General features: G+C 40.4%; 1 protein-coding gene across 8 annotated transcripts in view; it reads right to left on the bottom strand.

The window, feature by feature from the left end:
• The window catches only part of BRD8 (bromodomain containing 8), a 31,422-nt gene that overhangs the window by 2,973 nt on the left and 6,633 nt on the right, over positions 1-21,816 (bottom strand). For 2 of the 8 annotated variants that reach the window (XM_087862231.1, XM_087862233.1), the window contains exons 3-24: positions 20,747-20,816; positions 19,838-19,887; positions 19,474-19,596; positions 19,282-19,362; positions 18,669-18,733; positions 17,850-17,986; positions 17,091-17,309; positions 16,543-16,687; positions 15,420-15,629; positions 14,719-14,999; positions 13,921-14,373; positions 13,531-13,624; positions 13,283-13,329; positions 12,300-12,514; positions 12,008-12,100; positions 11,748-11,816; positions 11,176-11,353; positions 10,335-10,439; positions 9,818-9,862; positions 5,367-5,645; positions 3,212-3,475; positions 2,421-2,578 (exon numbers count right to left, since the gene is read on the bottom strand). In XM_087862231.1, coding sequence (XP_087718357.1) covers positions 2,421-2,578; positions 3,212-3,475; positions 5,367-5,645; positions 9,818-9,862; positions 10,335-10,439; positions 11,176-11,353; positions 11,748-11,816; positions 12,008-12,100; positions 12,300-12,514; positions 13,283-13,329; positions 13,531-13,624; positions 13,921-14,373; positions 14,719-14,999; positions 15,420-15,629; positions 16,543-16,687; positions 17,091-17,309; positions 17,850-17,986; positions 18,669-18,733; positions 19,282-19,362; positions 19,474-19,596; positions 19,838-19,887; positions 20,747-20,816 — 3,381 coding nt within the window. Of the gene's footprint in view, positions 1-2,420; positions 2,579-3,211; positions 3,476-5,366; positions 5,646-7,804; positions 8,204-9,817; positions 9,863-10,334; positions 10,440-11,175; positions 11,354-11,747; positions 11,817-12,007; positions 12,101-12,299; positions 12,515-13,282; positions 13,330-13,530; positions 13,625-13,920; positions 14,374-14,718; positions 15,000-15,419; positions 15,630-16,542; positions 16,688-17,090; positions 17,310-17,849; positions 17,987-18,668; positions 18,734-19,281; positions 19,363-19,473; positions 19,597-19,837; positions 19,888-20,746; positions 20,817-21,816 lie in introns of those variants that run through there. The other 6 variants (XM_045794602.2, XM_087862235.1, XM_087862232.1 and 3 more) reach the window with 5 other exon arrangements.

The following is a 21,816-nucleotide window of genomic DNA, read 5'->3' as shown; positions in this document are numbered from 1 at the left end:
TACTTTGTACTACCAATCTACAAATGCTTCTGTCTTTTGGACTCTCGCTGATTTGCTCTTCAGCACTTGTGACTCAAAAAAACTTGTGTATGAAAGTAGTCTTTGTTCACTGATGCTTCCCAAGTGCCTGGCACATAGTAAGTGCTCAAATATTTCATAGTATTAAGTATTTCAGAAATGAATCTGGTCCTATGTTTATGCAGAAATATGCCACATTAATAAGCATTTCTCCTACGTTTCCTGAGAAAGAAATACTTGGTTTCACATCTTAGGGAATTCTCTTATGTTTCATCTGAGTGCTATACAATTTACATATTTCTCCTTTTCACTAAGAAAATACCTAAGAAAATTTCATTTTTCTTCATGGCCCTTCCTTCTCTGGGCCAATAAATTGTCTAGTTTATTTTTTCTTCCAGGTGCTACTGTCCATTGTTTTATTTCATCTAATAATCTTCCCAGTTGACAAGTTTTCTGTTTACTCCAAAGCTTAACATTATGTGATACTTCCTACTACTGCATTAATCTCTCAAAATGGGTTCTTCTCACACCTAATGTTTTATACCCTCTTTGTGCTTTATGAACCATACTGTGTGTGTCTACTTGAGCACAACTCACATCTCATTTTATCTTTCTCCAAGTTGAGCAATTTCAAACAACTACTCAGTTTCTGGATATAGTATCTCATCTGCATCTAAATTATGTACACAAAAATCAACTTGTCCTTAAATCCAGAACCCTATCAGAACAAGGCATTTAAAGACCAAAACAAACCTCTTCCTTTGTTTTTGGTCAGTCACCCAGAATGAATAATAGTTCTTTGGTACCAGGGCATTTTTTGTTCATACATCCACACAACTGGTATTAAGTTTCCATTATATGAAAGGTACTGCCTTAGGTTTTGTAACCTCATAAATTTTAAAAATATTTTGCAATATTTTAAGAAATAATCCCTAGCTTACCTTTATTTCCACCTATTTGGAAATGCATGCCAAGAAACTACAAGTAAAAATATGGGAATGGAAAGGACCTGCAGGAAAGGAGTAACGCTCCACAGTCTCTATTTCTGTTTTTCCTGAGAGTTAGTACCAACTAAGAGAGAACCGAGAAAAGAGGAGCCTGGAGAATATCTAGCTTTCAAAGTAGTTTTAAGCTTGCCTGATTATAACATAAGAACTCAGCTTTCTATCTCCCCTAAAGGCATCTGGTCAAGGAGAGTCAATTACTATTATCTACTGCTTTCTAATAAATATTCCATGTTTATCCTAAATCCTAAAATAAGAGTGTGGATTTTGCCATTCAAGGTACTAAAATGTCATGAAATAAAATGTCCCAGATTTGAGATTTCCTCTTTTTTGGATAGTAATCATATGTCCTCTGCTCATACTTACACAGGGAGTTACAGAAAAGCAAAGGAAGCAATTCTTCAACAACCTGGGTATTAAGCTGTGTTCTACTTGCATAATAAAATTTTGAAATCTGCTACTTAAGAAACAACACTTCATGCTATCTTCCCTCAGTAGATAGATACAAGACTAGGCCCAGAAAAGGAACTATTTATTACCATAACAAAAACATTTTTTCCCCTGATTTTAAAAGAAATTCCCTTTACTAAAAAAAAAATTAAGATTCCAAAGTGTGCCCTTTAGCTTCATAATTATTTATAAGAAGACAATTATATAAATAATTTCCTAGGATCTGTGAAAAAGAAACAAAGGAGATCAAAACTTCAAAATAATTTTTAATTTCAAGTTACAAGGAGCTGTTTTAATATTTTTGAAAGAAGTACAGTTTCAGTAAGAGACTTGAGGGACAATCTGAATAACCAATGTTTCCTGAATAAATATAGTAATTAAAGAGAAAGGTTATCGAGGCGCCTGGATGGCGCAGTCGGTTAAGCATCCGACTCTTGGTTTTGGCTCCGGTCGTGATCTCAGAGTTGTGAGACCAAGCCCTCACACATCAGGCTCTGTGCTGAATGCAGTCTGCTAAGGTTTCTCTCTCCCTCTCCCTTTGCCCCTCCCTGCCTCATGCGTGCTCTCTCTCTCTCAAATAAATCTTTTTAAAAAAAATAGAAAAAGGTTATTTATGAAAGAGATTCTCAATGTTGATGAAACAGATTTTTTTTAAAGTAGGCTCTATGCCTAACATGGGGCTCAACCTTACAACCCTTAGATCAAGAGTCACACACTCTACTGACTGAGCCAGCCAGATACCTGAAACAGATTTGTTTTATAAGTGGAAAACATAGACTTTTATTTATACAATAAAATTATATTTAATTCTATTTCTAGTGTTTTCTAATTTTAATTTCCTTTTATTATTTTACAAAAGTAATTCATGTTCATGGTTTCAATTCAAATAGGCATAAACGGAAGTAACAGTCTGAATCTTAACAACCTTGGATAAAAATCCATACTTACAATTTTGAAGAAGTAGCACGGCTGAAAAGGATGTCCACCAGAGGAGTCTCCTGAATGCTGAAACCATCATCACACTCACCTGAAGAGGGCTGGTCTTCCATCTCTGACACATACCCTTCACCCTGGTCCTCCTCTTTGGATTCTTGATGAACCTCCCCCTGGGAATGTAAGGAAACAAGGAGAATTTTAGAAAGAGATTTACGATCTGCAAGATAGTAAATTTACCCTGCATGGGGTAAATGAGGGCTGACTTTAAGGTGGAAAGGGTCAATTACGTAAAGCTATAAAAGAGATTAGAGAAAGGTGACTTAACCAGACCTTAGTCAATGAATTCTTGGTAATAATTTGGCTGGAGAACTGTGATTCTGTATCCCAAGAAAAAAAAATAAAAGAGCAATATACTAATTTCTAGAAAGATGCTGTATTCTTTTAAAACTGTATGACTTGTGGCCCTGGAGTTGCTGGTCTAATACTCATCATAATGGCATTCTAAATTTTACTGATTGCTCACTGTGAGCTAGGCACTAAACGAAGTATTTTACAAGAAATGTCTCACTTAAACCTCACAGCAAACCTAAGGTAGAGAGAGCACTATTCCATTTACAGCAGAAAAACTGAGGTTTTAAGATGTTCACTGACACATCTAAGGTCACACAGCTAAGTGGTGCTGAAACCCAAATTTGCAACCAGGTTGCTGAACTCTCTGGGGTTAACCTATGTGCAGTAACTTCTGTGTTCTGCCTCCCTGGGCAGAGGACCAATCAGCCATCTGGTTTAAGTTACTCACTCACCTCTTCACTCTCCATGGATAGTCGGTGAATTGCACAAATCTCTGAGGGAGCTGGAGTCACCTCTGGCCTTCCATTTTCTTCCAGTGACTTCTTAGCTACCAAGGGGTCTACCCTAGCTGAAGGCTGTTCAGGCTTTCTGCATGACTCTTCTCCTTCAGTAGCTTCCATTTCCCTTCCCTTTTGTTGTCTGGTACCAGATGAAAGACAGCAACCTTCACTTGATTCTTTACTGCTAATGCACAATGGCTCCATTAAATAAGCAACCTGCAATCATAGTGTGCAAAGGAACACCAGTGGAAACCATTATCTACTATCAATAATGTTACATGATTACACAGCCACTATGACTCAGTTTGAGATGCAAAGAGATTAACTCATTCATTCCATCATTTAAAATGTGTATAATACATGAAAAAATGTTCAAAATCATTAGCCATCAGGGAAATTCAAATCAAAACCACACTAAGATACCACCTTACGCCAGTTAGAATGGCAAAAATTGACAAGGCAAGAAACAACAATTGCTGGAGAGGATGTGGAGAAAGGGGATCCCTCCTACATTGTTGGTGGGAATGCAAGTTGGTACAGCCACTCTGGAAAACAGTGTGGAGGTCCCCTAAAAAGTTAAAAATTGAGCTACCCTATGACCCAGCCATTGCACTACTGGGTATTTACCCCAAAGATACAGACATAGTGAAGTGAAGGGCCATATGCACCCCAATGTTCATAGCGGCATTGTCTACAACAGCTAAATCGTGGAAGGAACCGAGATGCCCTTCAACAGATGACTGGATTAAGAAGTTTTGGTCCATATATACAATGGAATATTACTCAGCTATCAGAAAGAACGAGTTCTCAGCATTTGTTGCAACATGGACGGCACTCGAGGAGATAATGCTAAGTGAAATAAGTCAAGCAGAGAAAGACAATTATCATATGATTTCTCTCATCTATGGAACATAAGAACTAGGAAGATCGGTAGAAGAAAGGGATAAAGAAAGGGGGGGTAATCAGAAGGGGGAATGAAGCATGAGAGACTATGGACTCTGAGAAACAAACTGAGGGCTTCAGAGGGAAGGGGGGTGGGGGAATGGGATAGACTGGTGATGGGTAGTAAGGAGGGCACGTATTGCATGGTGCACTGGGTGTTATACGCAACTAATGAATCATTGAACTTTACATCAGAAACCAGGGATGTACTGTATGGTGACTAACATAATAAAAAAACATTAAAAATAAAATAAAATAAAATGTGTATAATAGGGGTGTCTGGGTGGCTCAGTCAGTTAAGCATCTGCCTTTGGCTCAGGTCATGATCCCGGGGTCCTGGGATCGAGCCCCACAAGGGGCTCCCCGCTCAATGGGGAGCCAGCTTCTCCCTCTCCCTCTGCCTGCCACGCCCCCTGCTTGTGCTCTCTATCAAATAAATAAATAAGATCTTTTAAAACAATAAACAAAATGTATAAAACAACCCAGATACCCAGACACTGGACTAGTTGTTAGGAACCTAACAGTAAACAAGATAGATATGGTTCTTGCCTCTTCAAAGAGCGTATGCTCTAATTTTTCATGTCAAGTGTCAACTCTGATCAATTGGGAGTGGCAGATTAGAAAACTGCTGAAAATTTTGTTCGCCACAGATGATGCAGAAAGAAGTAGCAACACATAAAATGGATTCTCACTGATCTTCACCTAGGTTCTCCTGAATGTGTGAAGTTGCCACATAAATATAAACTGTCCAATTTGGTTTGTTTCTGGCCCTCAACCTGAAACCAGGGTAATAAGGACAATGTAAAATATTGCCTTGAAGTCATAATGTTAGGACCTTCAAAGGCTTCGGGTGTCATCTCCCATGACTCTGAAAAATGAATTGCAACAGATATTCATAAGGCAGTTCTGCGCACGGAAATTCCACTTCCTATGATCTTGGGCTCCTAATGAATGGGATCTTACAACATTTGGTCAAAAAGTACATATTCAGCACATATTTTGTATTAGCACCAAGTGCTAGAGACATAATAATTAACTTAGTTCCTGCCACTGTGGAGTTTGCATTTTAGTAAACAATATTAAGAGTGGTAGAAATATGTATGAGTAAGCATTCTCTTAGAAGGTTGGGACTCTTTCAACTTTGGATATAATGGCTCCCCATTACCTCAGAAAGAAAGTGGAGGAGATTCTGACGGCTGACTTGCTCTGCCTCTTCCTGAGATTCCTCACTGCCTCCGTCCCCCACAAGCAGCTCACTAGGTTCTCTCCCTGGGCTGCTTTCCTCTAGTTCCTCAGCCCCTGGATCCTCAGTTTCTCTCCAGCTGCCCACATCAAGATCCAGACTGGAATCCCATGAGCTGAAGAGGGACCTGCAGTCGTTGCTCAGCTCAGAGTCATTGGGATAGTCTTGCTCCGAATCGAACCAAACCCACTCACGCCCCATCTGTAAATACACAGAAAAATGCGTTAAATTCACTCATACAGCTATTTCTAAGGCATTTTCATCTCCAATATCCAGCAGAAAGATAAGGGATCAGAAACTTCTTTCTACTCACCATTACAAAGAATAAAAGCTAGCTGAAGGGAAATATCAGGAGATGAAACATTTGTCATTAAGAATAAAATGAAAAAGCCCCATGTCAAAGTGTAACAGAAGTATTACCCAGTGATTTTTTCTTGGGTTTCCTCGCATTCCAAAAGAAAGGAACAGAAGCATAGATAGCTGAACAGAATTCCTCTATCGCAAATCACCCTTAAACTCAACTGGAAGACAATACATTTGAGGGACAAGAGATGTTTTGCTCAGTGTATAGACATTTTAAATCTATCAACCACTGAATCCTCAAAACATACTTTAAAATTATCTGTGGCATTCTTCTGGTCATATCCAACTCACTTCTCAGAATGAGTACAGTATCAAGTTTTAAAAGTATCTTCCCTTCCTCTCATTACACTACACTATCCTGGTTTTCTTACCCCTTTCTCCTCTTCCCCGCTTATTTTTTAAGTAGGCTCCACGCCCAGCATGGAGCCCAACGAGGGACTTGAACTCATGACCCTGAGATCAAGACCTGAGCTGAAATCAAGAATCAGACTCTTAACTGACTGAGCCACCCAGGCACTCCTCTCCTCTCTCTTTTACAAGTTGCAGGAAATCCTTCTTCTATGTGCTTGCTTGGCCTCTGCTTCCTCATTAATACTTCAAATAATGTCTATATTTTGAGGTTTCAACTTTGATCTCTACTCAAATAGCTCCCGTATCTCCACCTTTACTTCTTATGTGCTTTCTGGTCTCATTTTTCCATGTACCCAAAGGTCAATTCCCTTTAGGTGCCCTACCATCTGCTCAACTCAACATTTCTAACTAAAATCACTTCTTTCCTGAATATCTCCAAAATCATTTGCTTCCCAAATTCCCTTTCCCCCCTTATCAACACTATTTTCCTAATCTTCTTTACTTCTCCTATATTCAGTACGCAAGCCCACTTTTCAATTTTCAACCACAGTAATTTTTCTCAATGCCCATCCTCTGTTCCTGAATAAATGCCATAGCCTCCTGGTAAGTTTCTTGACCTTTAATCCAATCTACTATTAAGCACATCTGTCACCTTCTCTACCAACCCAAAATCTATATCCTTTAATGGATCTCCTCTACAATCTTCTCCCATATTTAGGGCTTCACTGTTTGTATCACATGCAAGTTTGTAGATTGCTTTGGGATTTTTTTTTTTTTAAGTAGGCTCTACGACCAACGTTGTGCCCAATGAGGGACTTGAACCTGAGATCAAGGCCTAAGCTGAGACCAAGAGTAAGATGCTTAACTGACTGAGCTACCTAGGTGACCCTATACTATAGTTACTAATCTTCTAATTCCTGGAGTGACTGAATTTCTATCACCCCCGCAAGACTGTATCTTCTACTTCCTTAGAATCTTAATAAGCTTTATAGTTTAAGTCAGAAAGATCTGTGACTTCTAATATCTTTCTAAAACACATCTTTTTCAAGAAAACTCAATGTACTAGACAATACCCTATTAATGTCCATTTCTGTATAACAAAAGGCTCATAACTGGTTCATTTCACGGAGTTAATTTTTATTTAGTAACAAAAGTTGGAATAAACTCAGATGATAAATTTCCTAACTCTTAAACTGATTTTAGGCTTCAAATAGCAATTAATTCTAAAATATACAAGAGCCCTACATATAGAATCAGAAAGGAAACAGTGCTATGCTATTCTAGAAATACCATCTGCAAATACTACATAGTACACTGAGTAGGACAAATGTCTGAAATAAAGGTCAGTGCTACCTCTGTCCATGCTCTAATCTTCAATTAAAAGCAATACCATCAACAGAACTCTGAAACCTTAAGTTTTCCCAAACAGTCAAGAAAAGCTGAATAGGATCATCAATACACAATGCAACATTTTAAAACATTAATTATAAATTCAATCTTACCTTCTCCGGGCTGTTGAACAGTTCACATTATAACACCACTCCCCCCCCAATCATCTCATTTCCACAGGTGATAAAACAATTATCATGCAAAAAAAAATCTCAAGCTTCTCACACACACATACACACACAGAACACACCAAAGGCTAGAGTTTTCTTTACTTTCAGTTTATTGTGTACACACACACTTCACAGGTGTTTTGGTTTGTTTTTTTTTTTTTAAAAAGTCTGTACACTTCACCAGACAGTACAAACTAGCTACAATCTGCTAGCTACACATTAGGACATTAACACAGCCCATGATTTTTGCCCTACAACAGGCAATTGTGCTACTCCAACTCTCTGAGAGAGTTTCCCCAGCTCATGTCACATGGCCCAGGTGCCTCCTCTTCTGTAACTTCCACTTCTGGAACTGGGCCGACAAGCCCAAGCTCCATCTTGTTTACTTCTACTTCAGGTTCAGCTCAATGAGGATACTCTGAAGCTTCACTTTTTCATCTTCATATCTGCTTCAATGGCACAGCGGCGCCCCCTGGTGCCCCCATCCTAGATGACAGGCAGACAAAGAAAAGGAGCATGAGTGAGTTGATTAGGAGGTAAGAGAAAAGTTGCAACAATGCTGGGGATATGGTTTCTTGGGGAAGAGGGAAGAGAATCAGCAGAAAAATCCAGGAAATGAGAGGTACAGATTTGTCTTCCCACAGAGTAGGCTAAAAAACTCCTGGTAGTCTGTGAGAGGAAATGCAGGACATTTTGCTCCTGCCCACCAGAGGTCATTGGGGTTCACCTGGGGTCCCAAAGAATGACTATTAGTCATCCCACCCAGGCCCCAAACTGTGTTCAAAGGAACAGGCAGAGTAAAAGAAAGGTGGGAGGGTCAGAAAGGGCAGTGAATAGTGAGATTCTTGGCTAACATACCTGTCCAGCTGCTGGTCCCTATAAGAAAGGCCTTTCCTGCAGACTGACCCTGGCACTAGTTCCCTAGCACCTCCTGACAGTTGTTTTCCATGAGATCAGGACAATCAGAAGGCTTCTTTCCATCTGCTGCTCTCTCCCTGCAGCCCAGCTCCTTCCTCTTGTGCAATACTTTGCTGTCTTCAATAGATAAAAGATCCTATTAACCAGCTTTGCAACAGCCAGCCAATTGCTTGGGGATCCAGAGTCACTGTTGCAGGCCAGTAAGAAAGAAGGGAGATTACAGTGTTCCGTCCGTGGTACAGGCTGACGCCTGTAGGCAAAATGAATTAGTGAACACTTCCGCTGGGCTCGGCCATTTTTACATTTCTAACATGCAAGGACTCTAAAATTTTCAGAGCTCATGAACATAAGTTGCCTTTGAGGCGACATTAAAGATAAAAATAACACCTTGCATTTATTTAACACTTTAATTTTTTTCAAGCCAGTTCCATACCTTGATCTCATTTTATCCTCACAACATCCCTGTGAGGTAGGCTGGACAGGTACCTCATTATACAGATGAGGAAAACAAGGTTCAAAGAGATAATCCAGTGAGTTTAAGATCATGCATTTTTCGAGCCGATGCTCTTCCATTACATCATGCTCAGTGCCCCATAATGAACACAGATCCAGAGGGTAGTTCAATTCACAGAGGAAAATAGTAAGTCTTCAGGGCTAGCTTTACTAAGTTTAGCTCTAATTTTATCAGCCACCACTGTATGCAGTACTCATTGTTACTAAGATTCTTATTTAAATTTTACTAAGTATTTGTGTATCAGGCATCAGTTTTGCAACTTAATGTTAGGGGAAGAGAAAAAAATTATGTGCTAGGTATCTGTTGGTATGAGGAACACTTATAAAAAGCCAGCTAGCAGCTGCTGCTCTGAGCAATCTTATTTACAGGAAAAGAATTGGCAAAAGGTGGAGTCAAAAATGAGGAGCAGGTGCATCCTAGATCCTTACCAAGAATACCTCATTTCAGTCCAGTGAACTCATAAATAGTCCCTACCCAGCCCACACACACACACATGCAGAAAGACAGGAATGCAGAAAATGAGACAGATTCTTATTCAATGACCTGAATAAAGAGAAGTCCAAGACATTGCCACAGTCTGCATGTTGGATTTCCCTCTGCCACCCACCCCCAGCAGGAGCTGAGAATCTTTGTGGCAACACCACCCCTTGCAGCCATTCAATACTTACAAAGAGAGAGAGAAGGAAGGCAGGAGAGCCCATGGGGACACTGTCCTGTTAGAGGACAAACAAACACTGATCAGGTTCCACAGAAACTCTCAGCCGCAAGCACCCCAAACCTCAGGACAGAGACACAAGCACCACACACACAAAGACAAAATTTAAAAACTCAAGAACAAGAGGAAAGAGATCCAAAAGCAGTTTGGCCATTATGCTTTCTGGAACAGGAACTGACGGTCCCCAACTGCTGCAAAAGTCATTTCCCCCACCTTGCAAGCACTCATTCAGAGAAATTAATAATGCACTCATTCAGCTCACAATTTCTCATGTGAGTGACTGGGCCTTTCAGTCACAGCAAGTGTCTTCAACGTTTGGATGAGTACATCCAAAGATTTATATGTCTGTACACCATTGAAATATAGAAGCCCAGCAGTCACCAAGTACCAAGTAGTAACCTAAGGCTCCTTGGATGCTTCGGACTTCTAGTTTGGAACACTGATATACAGGCTCTTTCTTGTCCCCTCACCTTCTCTGAAGAATCCTGTTTGCGGGTAGAATCTCTCCCTCGAAGACTTTTAGCACTGATTCCAGATTCAGATGTCTGCATAATCAACTGTGTAGCCAGGAATTGCTACAGGGAAAAGAAAGACAGTTGGCCCTTCAGACCTGACCCAGTAGGGAAGAATTAAGACACCTTTGGCTTTGTAAATGGGACTTCATTTAATATCCATCTGCAAACAGCATTCAAATACTTCTCGACTGATTGAAAGTTTAGCATATTAGGTTTTAATTCTAGTTGTGCATGCTAAAGGATCTAAGTGCCAAATATCTCTTAACTTTTTCACTGTAATACAGAATAACTATCTCTTAAGAATGAGGAAGAGAAAAAAAACCTAGATGAACCAAAGGCCATTAGGTAATTTAATTTAGCAGACTATGCAGATATAGACATCATCCCTTGAAGTTCAATATCCCAAACGGTCCCTGGTAATGCAACTACAGAAGTAGATTATCTGTGATAAAAAAGGAAGAAGAAACCATTTGACGGTCGACTATATACATACTTAATGTAATTTAAAAATATGCATTCACCATTTTATAAAAAAAATTACTCCCCCCCAAATATTTAAAAACTTCAGTAAACTCACGTATTTGCCCAAGGCAGAATATTCTCATAATTCTTTTACCAAACCAACATGAGAAAACCAACATGAATCCAACATCAAGAACAAAATTTTATGTTCCTGTGTCCCTGAAAGACTATTCCAATTAAAAGCCACCAGCACCCTTTCCTGACATCAGTATGAATTCTTCCCCTGAGCATTTTCATTTCATCCTTGCTAAAACACTAAAGATCTTCAAAGTACCTGAATCTGCTCTAAGACATCTCGCTGCATTTCTACTGCCATATGATAGACATCGTGGTCCGAGCTATTATACATTACAGCATTCTGGAACATCAGCATAATATCACGCTGAAATTCAGCTGTGCTGCGGATCAGTCCATTTTCAATGTTTTTCTTAATAGTTGACAAATCCATAGGCCTAAAAACAAAACAACAGCAACAGGTAAATGGAGGGGAAGAGGACTCAACTGGATCCAAATATATTAATACCATACATATCTTCTCATGCATACCCTTAGTCTTAGCTGCCAGGACTGAAATGACAATCCCTCCTCACCCTACAACATGCACTTAATCCAACAACCAAAGTCAACCTTTGTAATAAGTACTGGCTAAGAAAGGTAATAAAGAGGGTTAATTCTTTTGGACTATCTTTGGTGATCCAGCCACTGAAATGATCAATTTACCACTTGGTCACCTTTACTCACATCAAAAACACTTGCTTTAAACATACCATCTAAAGTAAAAATCCACTAAGACTGAACAACTTACAAATTCAGGCAAGTCAGCATGCTGAAAGGATAATGGCTTACCTCTGTACAATGCTATGGTAGCCAGGTGCTATATCATCTGTAACAGGCTGCAGGAAGACATTGGCATATCTGTCCAAAAAGAGTAAGGTGCAATTACTGACTTATCCTTCAGAAGCACAGGTGAGGGAACCTGATTTAAGTAGCTGAAGATTGTAAAAGTCAAAGCCACCAATCCCACATAAAACCACCCAGGCTTTTTTCTAGTCACTAAAACGGAGGAGGAGCAGGAGAAAATGTTCCTACTGATTGGTAAAACTCACCTATGATTAGCTGCAGCTCTCCATACAAGCATGATAGCTTTCTTCCAAATTTTCTGTGCCTGAATAGCTTCCTGATCTTCACTACAGACAGAGCTGAAATAAAAGGAGCAAAGGAGTCCCACTACGCATAAGTCCAAAAAATAAAAAAAACAAAAAAAAATCCTAATCATTTCTTGTCAGCTATTAGTTCAGGCCAAGAAAGGGAAGATGAAAAAGTAAGACTGAAGAAAATGTCGTCTCCTACTTCTCACCTTCACTGTCTTGACCTCAAAGAAGAATCTCAGATACTCACAACTGTGAAGACGCAGGGCTGCTGGGGATGGAGTCTGCCAGTGTATGGGACTGCAGAGTAGCATTGTGAATGCTAAAGCCATCATCACTCTCGCTCACCGGGGGTTCATTATCCATTTCTGACAAATAGCCTTCTCCTTGATCTTCTTCCTTAGCCTCCTCTAGGCTGGCCGCTTCACTGACTCCATCTTCCTCCTCATCCTCACCTGGGGCATCCTTAGACACAGTGTGCTCCGGTCAACAAATGCAAGCAAAGCTATCCAGCAAAGCGTCATTAAACATGATCTTTTGGGTTAGATCAGTTCTAGAAAATGGCCTCACGCTGCTTCCTGACTGAGCCCCCTATCACTTACACTACCATCTACGTACACTCACTGATCAAGTAATATAGAACCTGGACAAAGAATAAGACCCAGGATCTTTTTTAAAAGGAAGAAAAAAAAAAGCTACTTACTTAAGACTAAGCTAAGAGGCGTTCCTTCTTTCCCCTTGCTCTTGAGAGGAACTCTGACCCTGGATACAAAGTTATCAAAAATAGTTTTTATTTTGCGTCTCCTCTGATGGAGCAAGCTCACATCGCATTACTTTAAATCTGTTAATTTCTACTACTTTAGTAATTCTAAAAAGAAAATTCTGGATAATTTTCTTTGGATAGTGTAACTAATAATCTGATTTCTTATATGTTCTCCCTGACTCTGGCATCCCTATTTACTCCAAATCACTCTGGAGGTATCAAAGCTTTATTACGCATTATGTGCAAAAGAAAGCTCTGTGTGATGTTCACAAACTCTTTCAGATGGGAAGCACATGTGGCCACAGTACTGCCAGTATGCCTAAATGTCCACTGCAATTTTTCCCCACGGAACTCCTTAATCAGTCTCATCTCAGAGAGTAAGATGCACGTTTACTATAATTCATTAAAAAGGTAGTGCTATCAGGAAATCTAGTCACACAGCAAGAGGAATAAAGAAAAGTCTGAAATACCTTTATCTGGCTTCCAAAAATAGTCCCTGATTCTTCTTTCAATGAGTCTGCAGAGGAGAGAAAGACTACCTGAAGATTTTTCCACCTTAGCCTCCCCCTACCTATGGACAATAATCCCCTGCAGCTCTCCTTTCCATGCTGACCTATTCTACCTCCTCTACTTGCCCACAACCCACAATCCCTCAGAAGCCAAAGCAAAGGATTTCAAGTTAGTTACAGAGTACAGATTTCCAGGCCTTATTATTTACCTGACATTTCAAACTTGTGCTGAGCCTCTGCCTCTAAAGGATCTTCAATGGGATTGGAGCCATGTGATGGAGACAACATGCTTTCAGGGGATGCCTGAAGACCAAAAAGAATAAATACCCTAAATACTGATATATCACTTCTGCTGATACAAGTTTATTTTTCAGTGACAAGACTACAGAAGAAGTTCTAAGTCCTACCCATGTAACAGGAATCTAATGGTCACCTTACAAGTAACAGGATAAGCATATACAGCAATAATCACACCTGTGGGCTTTGGACACATCAACCATGTGAGAATTCAGGAACGCAAGAGGAAAACCAAAGGCCTGAACAGTCCCTTCTTATCTAAGGTATAACCCTTCATCCTCCCAGCCCCTGATTTTAAATACCTCTGTCTTCACAGTTGTAAGTGCAGTCTCATCGCCTTTCCCACTGGAAACATCTGCTTCAGTCATCTCTCCAGTGGCAATACTTCTGGGTTCCTCCTCTAAGTCCTGACTCCTGAGTTCTGGTGGCTCCATACTTGTGGCTGGAACAACTCCAGCTACTATTTCAGGACCCGAGAGGCCTTGTTCTGGTTCTGCAGGCTCCATTTTAATCTCAACACTGGGCTCCCTGATGTCTACCAGTTCATGGATTCCTTTGTTTTCTGTTTCCTCAAAGTCCAGCCTTTCTTGCTTGACTGTCATCTCTGGTGCAGGGAGAGATACTGGCTTGTCCCGCTCCTGCTGGATAGGGTGCTCCCAGGGGCCAGGCAGGGACTGGGGATCATCATTCTCTTCACAGAATGACAGTGCCGCTTCTACTGCTGCCACATCCAGCACTTCAGGATGATCATCTACCTGTCCCATAATACATACACCGTTGAAGTCACAGAAATAAGCCCAAGTCCCTCAGTTCTGTTATACCAAATGAGATGGCCTCAATCTGCAGCTTCTCTCTCCCTCTTCTCCATATAGAAGCGACCAATGGACAGGCACCTGTCCTGAGCAAACCAGTAACACAGGGATGGCTGGGGAGATGACCAATGTGTGCACCAAAGGGCTTTGGGACTAAGGAGATGGGAGATGGGAAGAAGTAGAACTGTTTGTTTATGTAATTTCTACTACAAGAAACAAGGAGAGGCTGAGGAGAGACGCCTATGTAAGACTCATGAGAGATTCTTTTGGCCTTTGCTGAATAGTTACCTTGTCCTCAATGATGGCAATGATGTCTCCAACAGTCTCAAAGTCCAGCTCTTCACCTGTGTAGGACACAGCAATATCCATCTTCTCAGCCAGATCTAAATCTTCCTTCCCATCTATACTGGGAGCCTTTGATCCCCCAGGGGCCTCTGCTACCCCTGATCGGAAACACTCTTCTTTGATAGAATTGATGATCATGGAAATTTCGCTGCTATCCATGGAAACAGTCACAGTATGTGGGTCCCCCACAGCCTCCATGGGGACACAAGTGTCAGGCTGACTCACTGAATAATAGGAAGAGAAATGCATTTCAAAACCTCATTTGATACCAAGTGACCACCTGGAGATCAACCAAGGCTATAGACAGATGTCAAGTACCCACACATTCAAGCTCAAAAAAGTTATCTTAGATCTACATCTCTGTATGTTTTCTTGTCCCCAGTTTTATCTAGCAAGTAGGGTGAGAACACATTCTCAAGCCCACTCATATTTGTACACTTAGCCCTTTTCCCCCAAAACATAAATGCCCACCCACATCTTCTCAAATTCTTAATTTTCTAAGGATAAAGATGGCACATGTCCACGGAGAACAGAACAGAAGCATTTGAATTGGAGTTGATGCTCTTAGGTCAGTTTTCTCTAACTGAAGCTCAAGATGAAATTTTGGACCTAGTGGCTGCTCAGGGCGTGGGTCAGGGACGCACCTGGAGCTACACTCTCAGGAGTGGAGACAGCCGGAGCAGAGGATGGTGCTGGCAGCGCAGGCATCATGACAATGGTAGCCTGGGACACAGATTCTACAGGGGGTGGCACAAGTTTAACTGGAGGTTCACTGGCAACAGTAGTGAAGGAAGCAAGAGGAGTGGTGAACTGTGTAGGACCAGCTTCTAAAAGCCGGGAAAGAGTGGGAGCACCTAACAGACAAAGAGGTACACAAAATGAGGTAAGAGGAAAGCATGTGAACAAGAAGCAATAGCCACTTTAAGACTCAACCAAGAAAATTTCTAGTCTCAAAGAATGAAAGAAATTCCTCTATTGAATAAGCTCATTACCTATATCCTCACTTTTTCCAAACTTACTAATAAAGATCTTCTTCTAAGTTAGGAATGACCCAAAGCACTAGAACACACAATGTGTGTGAAAAATTGGTGGTAATTTTTCCCCAGAAGAAAATTAAACAGTAACAACAAAACCACAAAAAACTGGTATGAATAATCTGTCACTTCTGCAGTTAAGCATGCTTTAAACCACCCAAATTCAACACCATTCAAATATCCATATCTAAGGTTTGAGATTTTGTAAAGCTTTTTTTTCTTGCTTTACTTTCTCTATCTCACTTAATTCTCATGACATCCTTGTGAAAAAAAATTCCTCTTTTATTAATTAACACTGCAATTAATAAAAGAGGAAATTGAGGTTCACGAGTTAAATCATCTATCCAAGGCCACAAAATCAGTATGTGGCACGCCTGACACTTAAATCAAGTTCTCTGGCTCCGAATCTCAATCCCCTGTACTGTAACCTCAGGTATCTCTAGCACCTTTCCATAATTTCGCACGCCCCAGGGAAGCAGCTTCACTACTAACTTCACTCTTCTTCTCATCAATAGCTATGCTGTGGTCATCTAGAGCTATCAGTACTTTGAAGACAAGAATGGATTTACAATCTGGGGCACTATGTGGTTTAACAGGTGAAGTAGCACCAAAGAAAGGTGAACTTCACATCTATGATTGACAGTTGCTTACTACTGAAGGCCGGAAACCAAAGACAGTCAATACTATGATCAACACCTGTGAAGTAAAGTAGGTAACGGAAGTGTTGACTTACCTGAGGCAGCAGGGGAGGCCGCAACAGTGTTGGGTGTTTGCTGCATTTCCCCACCATGTATCATGGGAAGAACCCCGCCTACCTCCAGGAGGACACCTGTACTGTTCAAGTGGCCAGAAGCCACAGCCATTTCACTCTCATTGACCTACCAGGGAAGAATAGAGGTGAAGGCTACACTCAAGCTTTCTTTTACTACCACTTCCCAAAAAAAAGACTCCAGCAGTTGACCAAACTTCATGAAGTTAATATCCAAAGAGAATAATTTCAGACCAAAGGGAAGCTCTAATTTTTAAAACTTATTTGACAAGAGTTCTCTGGAGAAGAGAACTGAAATAATTGTGGTTTCAGGTAACTCAGGACCCAAGGATACTATCAACTTACTGGTTTTTTGTTTCTGTTTTTGTTTTTTAAATTAACATTTAAAATTAGGAGATCTCTTTCTCTTTTGAACTTTTTTTTTTTTTCCATGTCATATTTTAGGTCCCAGGCACTCCCTTCCAAAGTACTAAATCACCACAGCTCTCAAACACCCACAGAAGTCTCCATACCAGTCTGGGGCTAGTAGGCAGGAGGCTGCCCTTCTTCAAGAGCTCTGACAGCAGAGGGGAGGGGGGTGGAGTTGCTTTCTGTCCAAGCATCTTTTTCTGGGGTGAATCATCTGTTACTGGGGTCATGGGGGCTTCTAAGGGTGCAGAGCCTGGAGGAAGGGTGTCAGGAATCCCAGGAAACGAGGTGACTGGGGTACTCGGCAAAGTCCCAGGGGTTACCTAAGAGACAACAGAGAACCTTTATCTGACTTCTCAAACTCTGGAAGGTTCCCTACTAATCTGGATGGGTTAGTGTGTCTAACTATTACTTTATTAGTCCTGAGTGAAATTGCCCAGAAACCCTCTACCCCTCCTGCTCTCAGCCACTCCTTTCTTCCCCCAGTTTTTTCTCTTCCACCCACTCAAACCCACAATGACCCAAACATTCCACCCAACCTGCCTTTTACAATCTGCTTAATCACTACCAATATTCTGTTTACAAGAAAACTATCGCTTACTTCTGCAGGAATTTTATAAGACTAGTTTACTTACAAACAACTCCTTAACGTAATATTTTACCTATCTCCCAAAAGGTCAAAAGGCTCAACATTTTTAGGTCCATCCTTATCTTAGAGCACAGAACATGGTAAATTAAGTCTTTAGCATTCAGACCAAGAGAGGAAAATGTCTCTAGGCCAAAAGTGGTTTCCTCATCACTCAGCTCTCTGCTGGCTTATTGCCCCTTTGCTGATCAATTCCTGCAGATGAAAATATACTCACTCCAGAGGTGGCCTCTTCCATAGTGGTTGCAGTCAAGTCTCCAAGTGGATAATCACCTCCTGGGGAGGCAGAATCTATAGGAGAGCGGACCATCACAGTGGGTAATCTCCGAGGTGGTGTTTTTACTGCTTGACGAGCTAGAACATAAAAGACAACAATTACTAAGTCTTCAGGATTAAATAAATGAAAGTAGACGCTACTCTGTTATAACAAAGGACAAATGGGGATGCTGCATAATTAAAGCAGCATTATGAGTCTGGATTAGAAATCTTTAACACTTCTGGAAGACAGGTAACTTTTTAAACTCGTTTTTCCTAAGTGTAATTCTCACACTAAGCAAACTCACTGAACTATCTCAAAGGGACTTGAAGTAGGAAAGTGGTTTAAACAGTCCTCAATGTCCTCTTCAACAAGTTATTAAGTTTCTGCTTTTAACAAGAGGGAAAGACCTCGCTGGGTGGCTCAGACCATGTATTCCTAGGCTTACAAACACTTAAGTTCTTACCCAATGAGTGGGCTATTCTTAATTCTTTTTACAGAGCTTTGAATTCTAAAAACTTAATGATGTTCAACATCTATATTATAAAGCCTTTGTATCCTAAAAGGACTCAAAGTCTAGTGAGAACTGAGCAGAACTCATTTTCCAACAGTTTCTTCCTGGATATAAAAGGATGTTTTTATACTGGTAAAGAGGACACAGAAAAGTGCACAAGAAAATCGGTATCAATGGATTCTATCTTACAACGTAGTCTTCAACTGTTACTAGCATGCAGTACTGTATAGTTAAATTGTTAAACAGAGTCACAAGGTTCGGCTTACCCTGATATGCAGCATCCGTAGCCTTCCTCTTTACTTCAGCCTCCTCTTCCTCCAATTTCTTTTTCCTAAAGAGGGAAGTAAGAGTAAGATCCTAGCCAGCTCTAGTTCCTCCGTAGGTCACAGTGCCCTCACAAGGAAATTTTTTGCCAGGCTAGCACTTTCTGGAGGAAAGGCCTAAAAAGAATCCTTACCAGAAGAATAGGAAATGTTTTTTTAATTTTTTTTAAGATTTCACTTTTAGGTAATCTCTACACCCAATGTGGGGCTCGAACCCACAACCCCAAGATCAAGAGTTGCAACCTCTACTGATTGGCCAGCCAGGCACCCCCAAAATGGGAAAATTTTTAGTGTACTGCCTAACTACCAGTTCTTCATAGGCAAACCCACCTTTCAAGCTATAACTAAGTTATGTCTTCACATGGAAATATTCCATCACATTACCTTCTACAACTCACTCCCCCCTCCCAGCTACTAGGCCACTCTGCAGCTTTTCCCTTCCAGAATCACTCAAGTCTAAAGAGATGGCAGATGGAGGAGATAAGCCAGATTACTTAAGGTGAAAAGGCGGTAAAACAAGAGAAAGGTGTACAAAAGGAAGAACAATATAACCCACATCACAATGTCATTGCAAAGCTCATCCAGTCTGCTGTCCATGTGCCCAGCTTGAATTAGTTCTGCATCTCTTTTCAGCCGTCTAGAAAGAGAAATAAGTTAACTGGGTTTTTTGGTCAAAAAATTCTGACCAGTTTAAGAAGTCAGCCCTTTTGGTCTCTCCCAACCACTTAGTATTCTCTCTGATAAGTACCTGTATTTTTCTTGGGTTTCCTTTATCACTTTCTTTAGTTCCTCAACTCGTTCAGCAGTCAATTTCCGAACAATGACATCTTCAACGGTTTCGACCACTTCTCCCTTTTCACCCCGTTTCCGTCTGTAGAACATTTAAAAACAAACACATACATTTGAATAAGAGAACATCTGTTCTCACTCCCAATTGCTTTCTTTGAGCCTCTCCACCATTTAACCATAGACAGCTTCTGCTCTATTTTTAATCACCCAGTAATATTAATAGATATAAACCAGATATATAAAACAGTAATATTAATAGATATAAACCAAGTGAACATTTTCCACTAAAGAGATGAGGCTTGAATGCCTGGCTTTGTACTCACTTTGGGGTCTCAGTGGTCTCTAGAAGCTCTGAGTACTGGGAAGCACAATGCTATGGGAAAAAAAGTAAAAAAATGATGAGCAAGACTGGAAAGGAGCAACCTTTCAAAGTTTTACCATATCAGACTAAGGCTTAGCGAAAAAACTACATGTAAGATATGAGTGGTTTCTAGGAGGGCAAATTACTCTGCGGTCATTCAGTTAAAAATACTCAATACCAGGGGGCACCTGGGTGGCTCAGTTGGTTAAGCATCTGTCTTCAGCTCAGGTTATGATCCCAGCTCAGGTCCTGGGATCAAGTCCCACATCAGGCTCCCTGCTCAGCAGAGTCTGCTTCTCCCTCTACCCCTCCCCACTGCTCGTGATGTCTCTCTCAAATAAATAAAATCTTAAAAAAAAAAAAAAACCAAAAAACTCAATACCAGGACAGAGAAAAGGAGTCTTCTGACCTAGAATTCGTATATTTGGGGAAAAACAACCCAAAAGCCAATATTTATAGTTAATATGTACTGAGTAATTACCATATGCAAGGCACTGTGCTAAGTGCTTTATAAGTATTACCTTGACTAAAACTTTAAAACAATCATGAAGCAACTTTTATCTCTACTTTACGAATGAGAAAACAGAATCCCGGTCCAAAGATGCTAAGTGAAGTCATATTAAACCCAGGTCTTCTAACTCCCAAGCTTAGACTCTTACATGTTATGTTACACAGATAATAAAAGTTTATAACATGAACACACATGGCAATAGTGTGTTGATTGGCAAACAGTGGGAAAAATGAAAAGGTATTCTCAACTATGCTTCCTCTTCAAGGTATAAAAGCCTTGTGATTAAATGGCAGGGCCTGGAAGAGAACCCACTTCACATCTCTAAGACTGCTCTAAAAGAGCACTTGCTTGGGAACTTACTTTTTGAGAGAACCAGTCTGGAGGGCGGCCAGGTTCTGCAAACGGCTTGATTGCTCTACTAACTGATACCCTAAACAAAATGAGAAAAGCCTATTACACACTAAATAGGAAGAAAAAAAAGGGCGGTGGGGGGAGGTATGCTAAGAGTTCAAGGTTTGGAGTACAAAATTTAGAATGATAAACTGCCACCAGGAAGTATTCTGAAATATGTGACAATGGAAAATAACACAACCACTTAAAATTCATTTAGAGGGGAGACCCCTGGGTGGCTCATTTGATTAAGTGTCTGCCTTTGGATCCCGAGTTATGATCCCAGGGTCCTGGGATCCAGCCCAGCATCAGGCTCCTTGCTTAGTGAGGAGCCTTGCTTCTCCCCCTAAACCTCCTGTGCTTGTGCTCTCTGACAATTAAAAAAAAAAAAAAAATTTCATTCAGAGGGAAAGAATCATTGTGAAACAATTTTCTTTTTTTCTCTTTTTTTAAAGATTTTATTTATTCATTTGAGACAGAGAGAGAGGCAAAGAGAGCACGTGGGGCTTGATCCCAGGACCTGGAGATCATGACCTGAGCTGAAGGCAGACACCCAACCATCTGAGCCACCCAGGGGCCCTGTGAAACAGTTTTCCGAGGTGATGTATTTCCTGGGTGAAGTGAAGGTATTAGAACCTAGTACATTATTATTTCTGTTCATTTGGGCAAGTATTTTTATGTTGATTTTGGTTCTTTTACAAGAGATATGTCTTTTGAAAAGCAATCTCTACTATATTCCAGAGTAAAAAGCTATCTTTTGATCCACTAATACAGCTCCTAGGAATATATTATTAAAAAATAATCTAACAAAGAAGGAAGTACCAAGAAGAAAGCACCATGCAGACTTGACCAGACTGACGAACAGTTAGGTTTTTCCTAAATGCCTGCAAGGGATGTTTAACCTATGGTATTTCACCTCTACAAAATGTTAAATAGACCATAAAAATAATTTAAAAATGTATGTAGTTAAAAGGAAAACATGTACCACATAATATTAACAGAAAAAAAGACACAATTTTTTACTATGATGTAATCATACA

This window comes from Ursus americanus, chromosome 5, assembly GCF_024610735.1.
Source record: "Ursus americanus isolate L20-20 chromosome 5, mUrsAme1.1.p, whole genome shotgun sequence".
Taxonomy (NCBI): domain Eukaryota; kingdom Metazoa; phylum Chordata; class Mammalia; order Carnivora; family Ursidae; genus Ursus; species Ursus americanus.
Note: the sequence above shows the minus strand (reverse complement) of the source record. Positions and strands in the feature narration are given on the sequence as shown.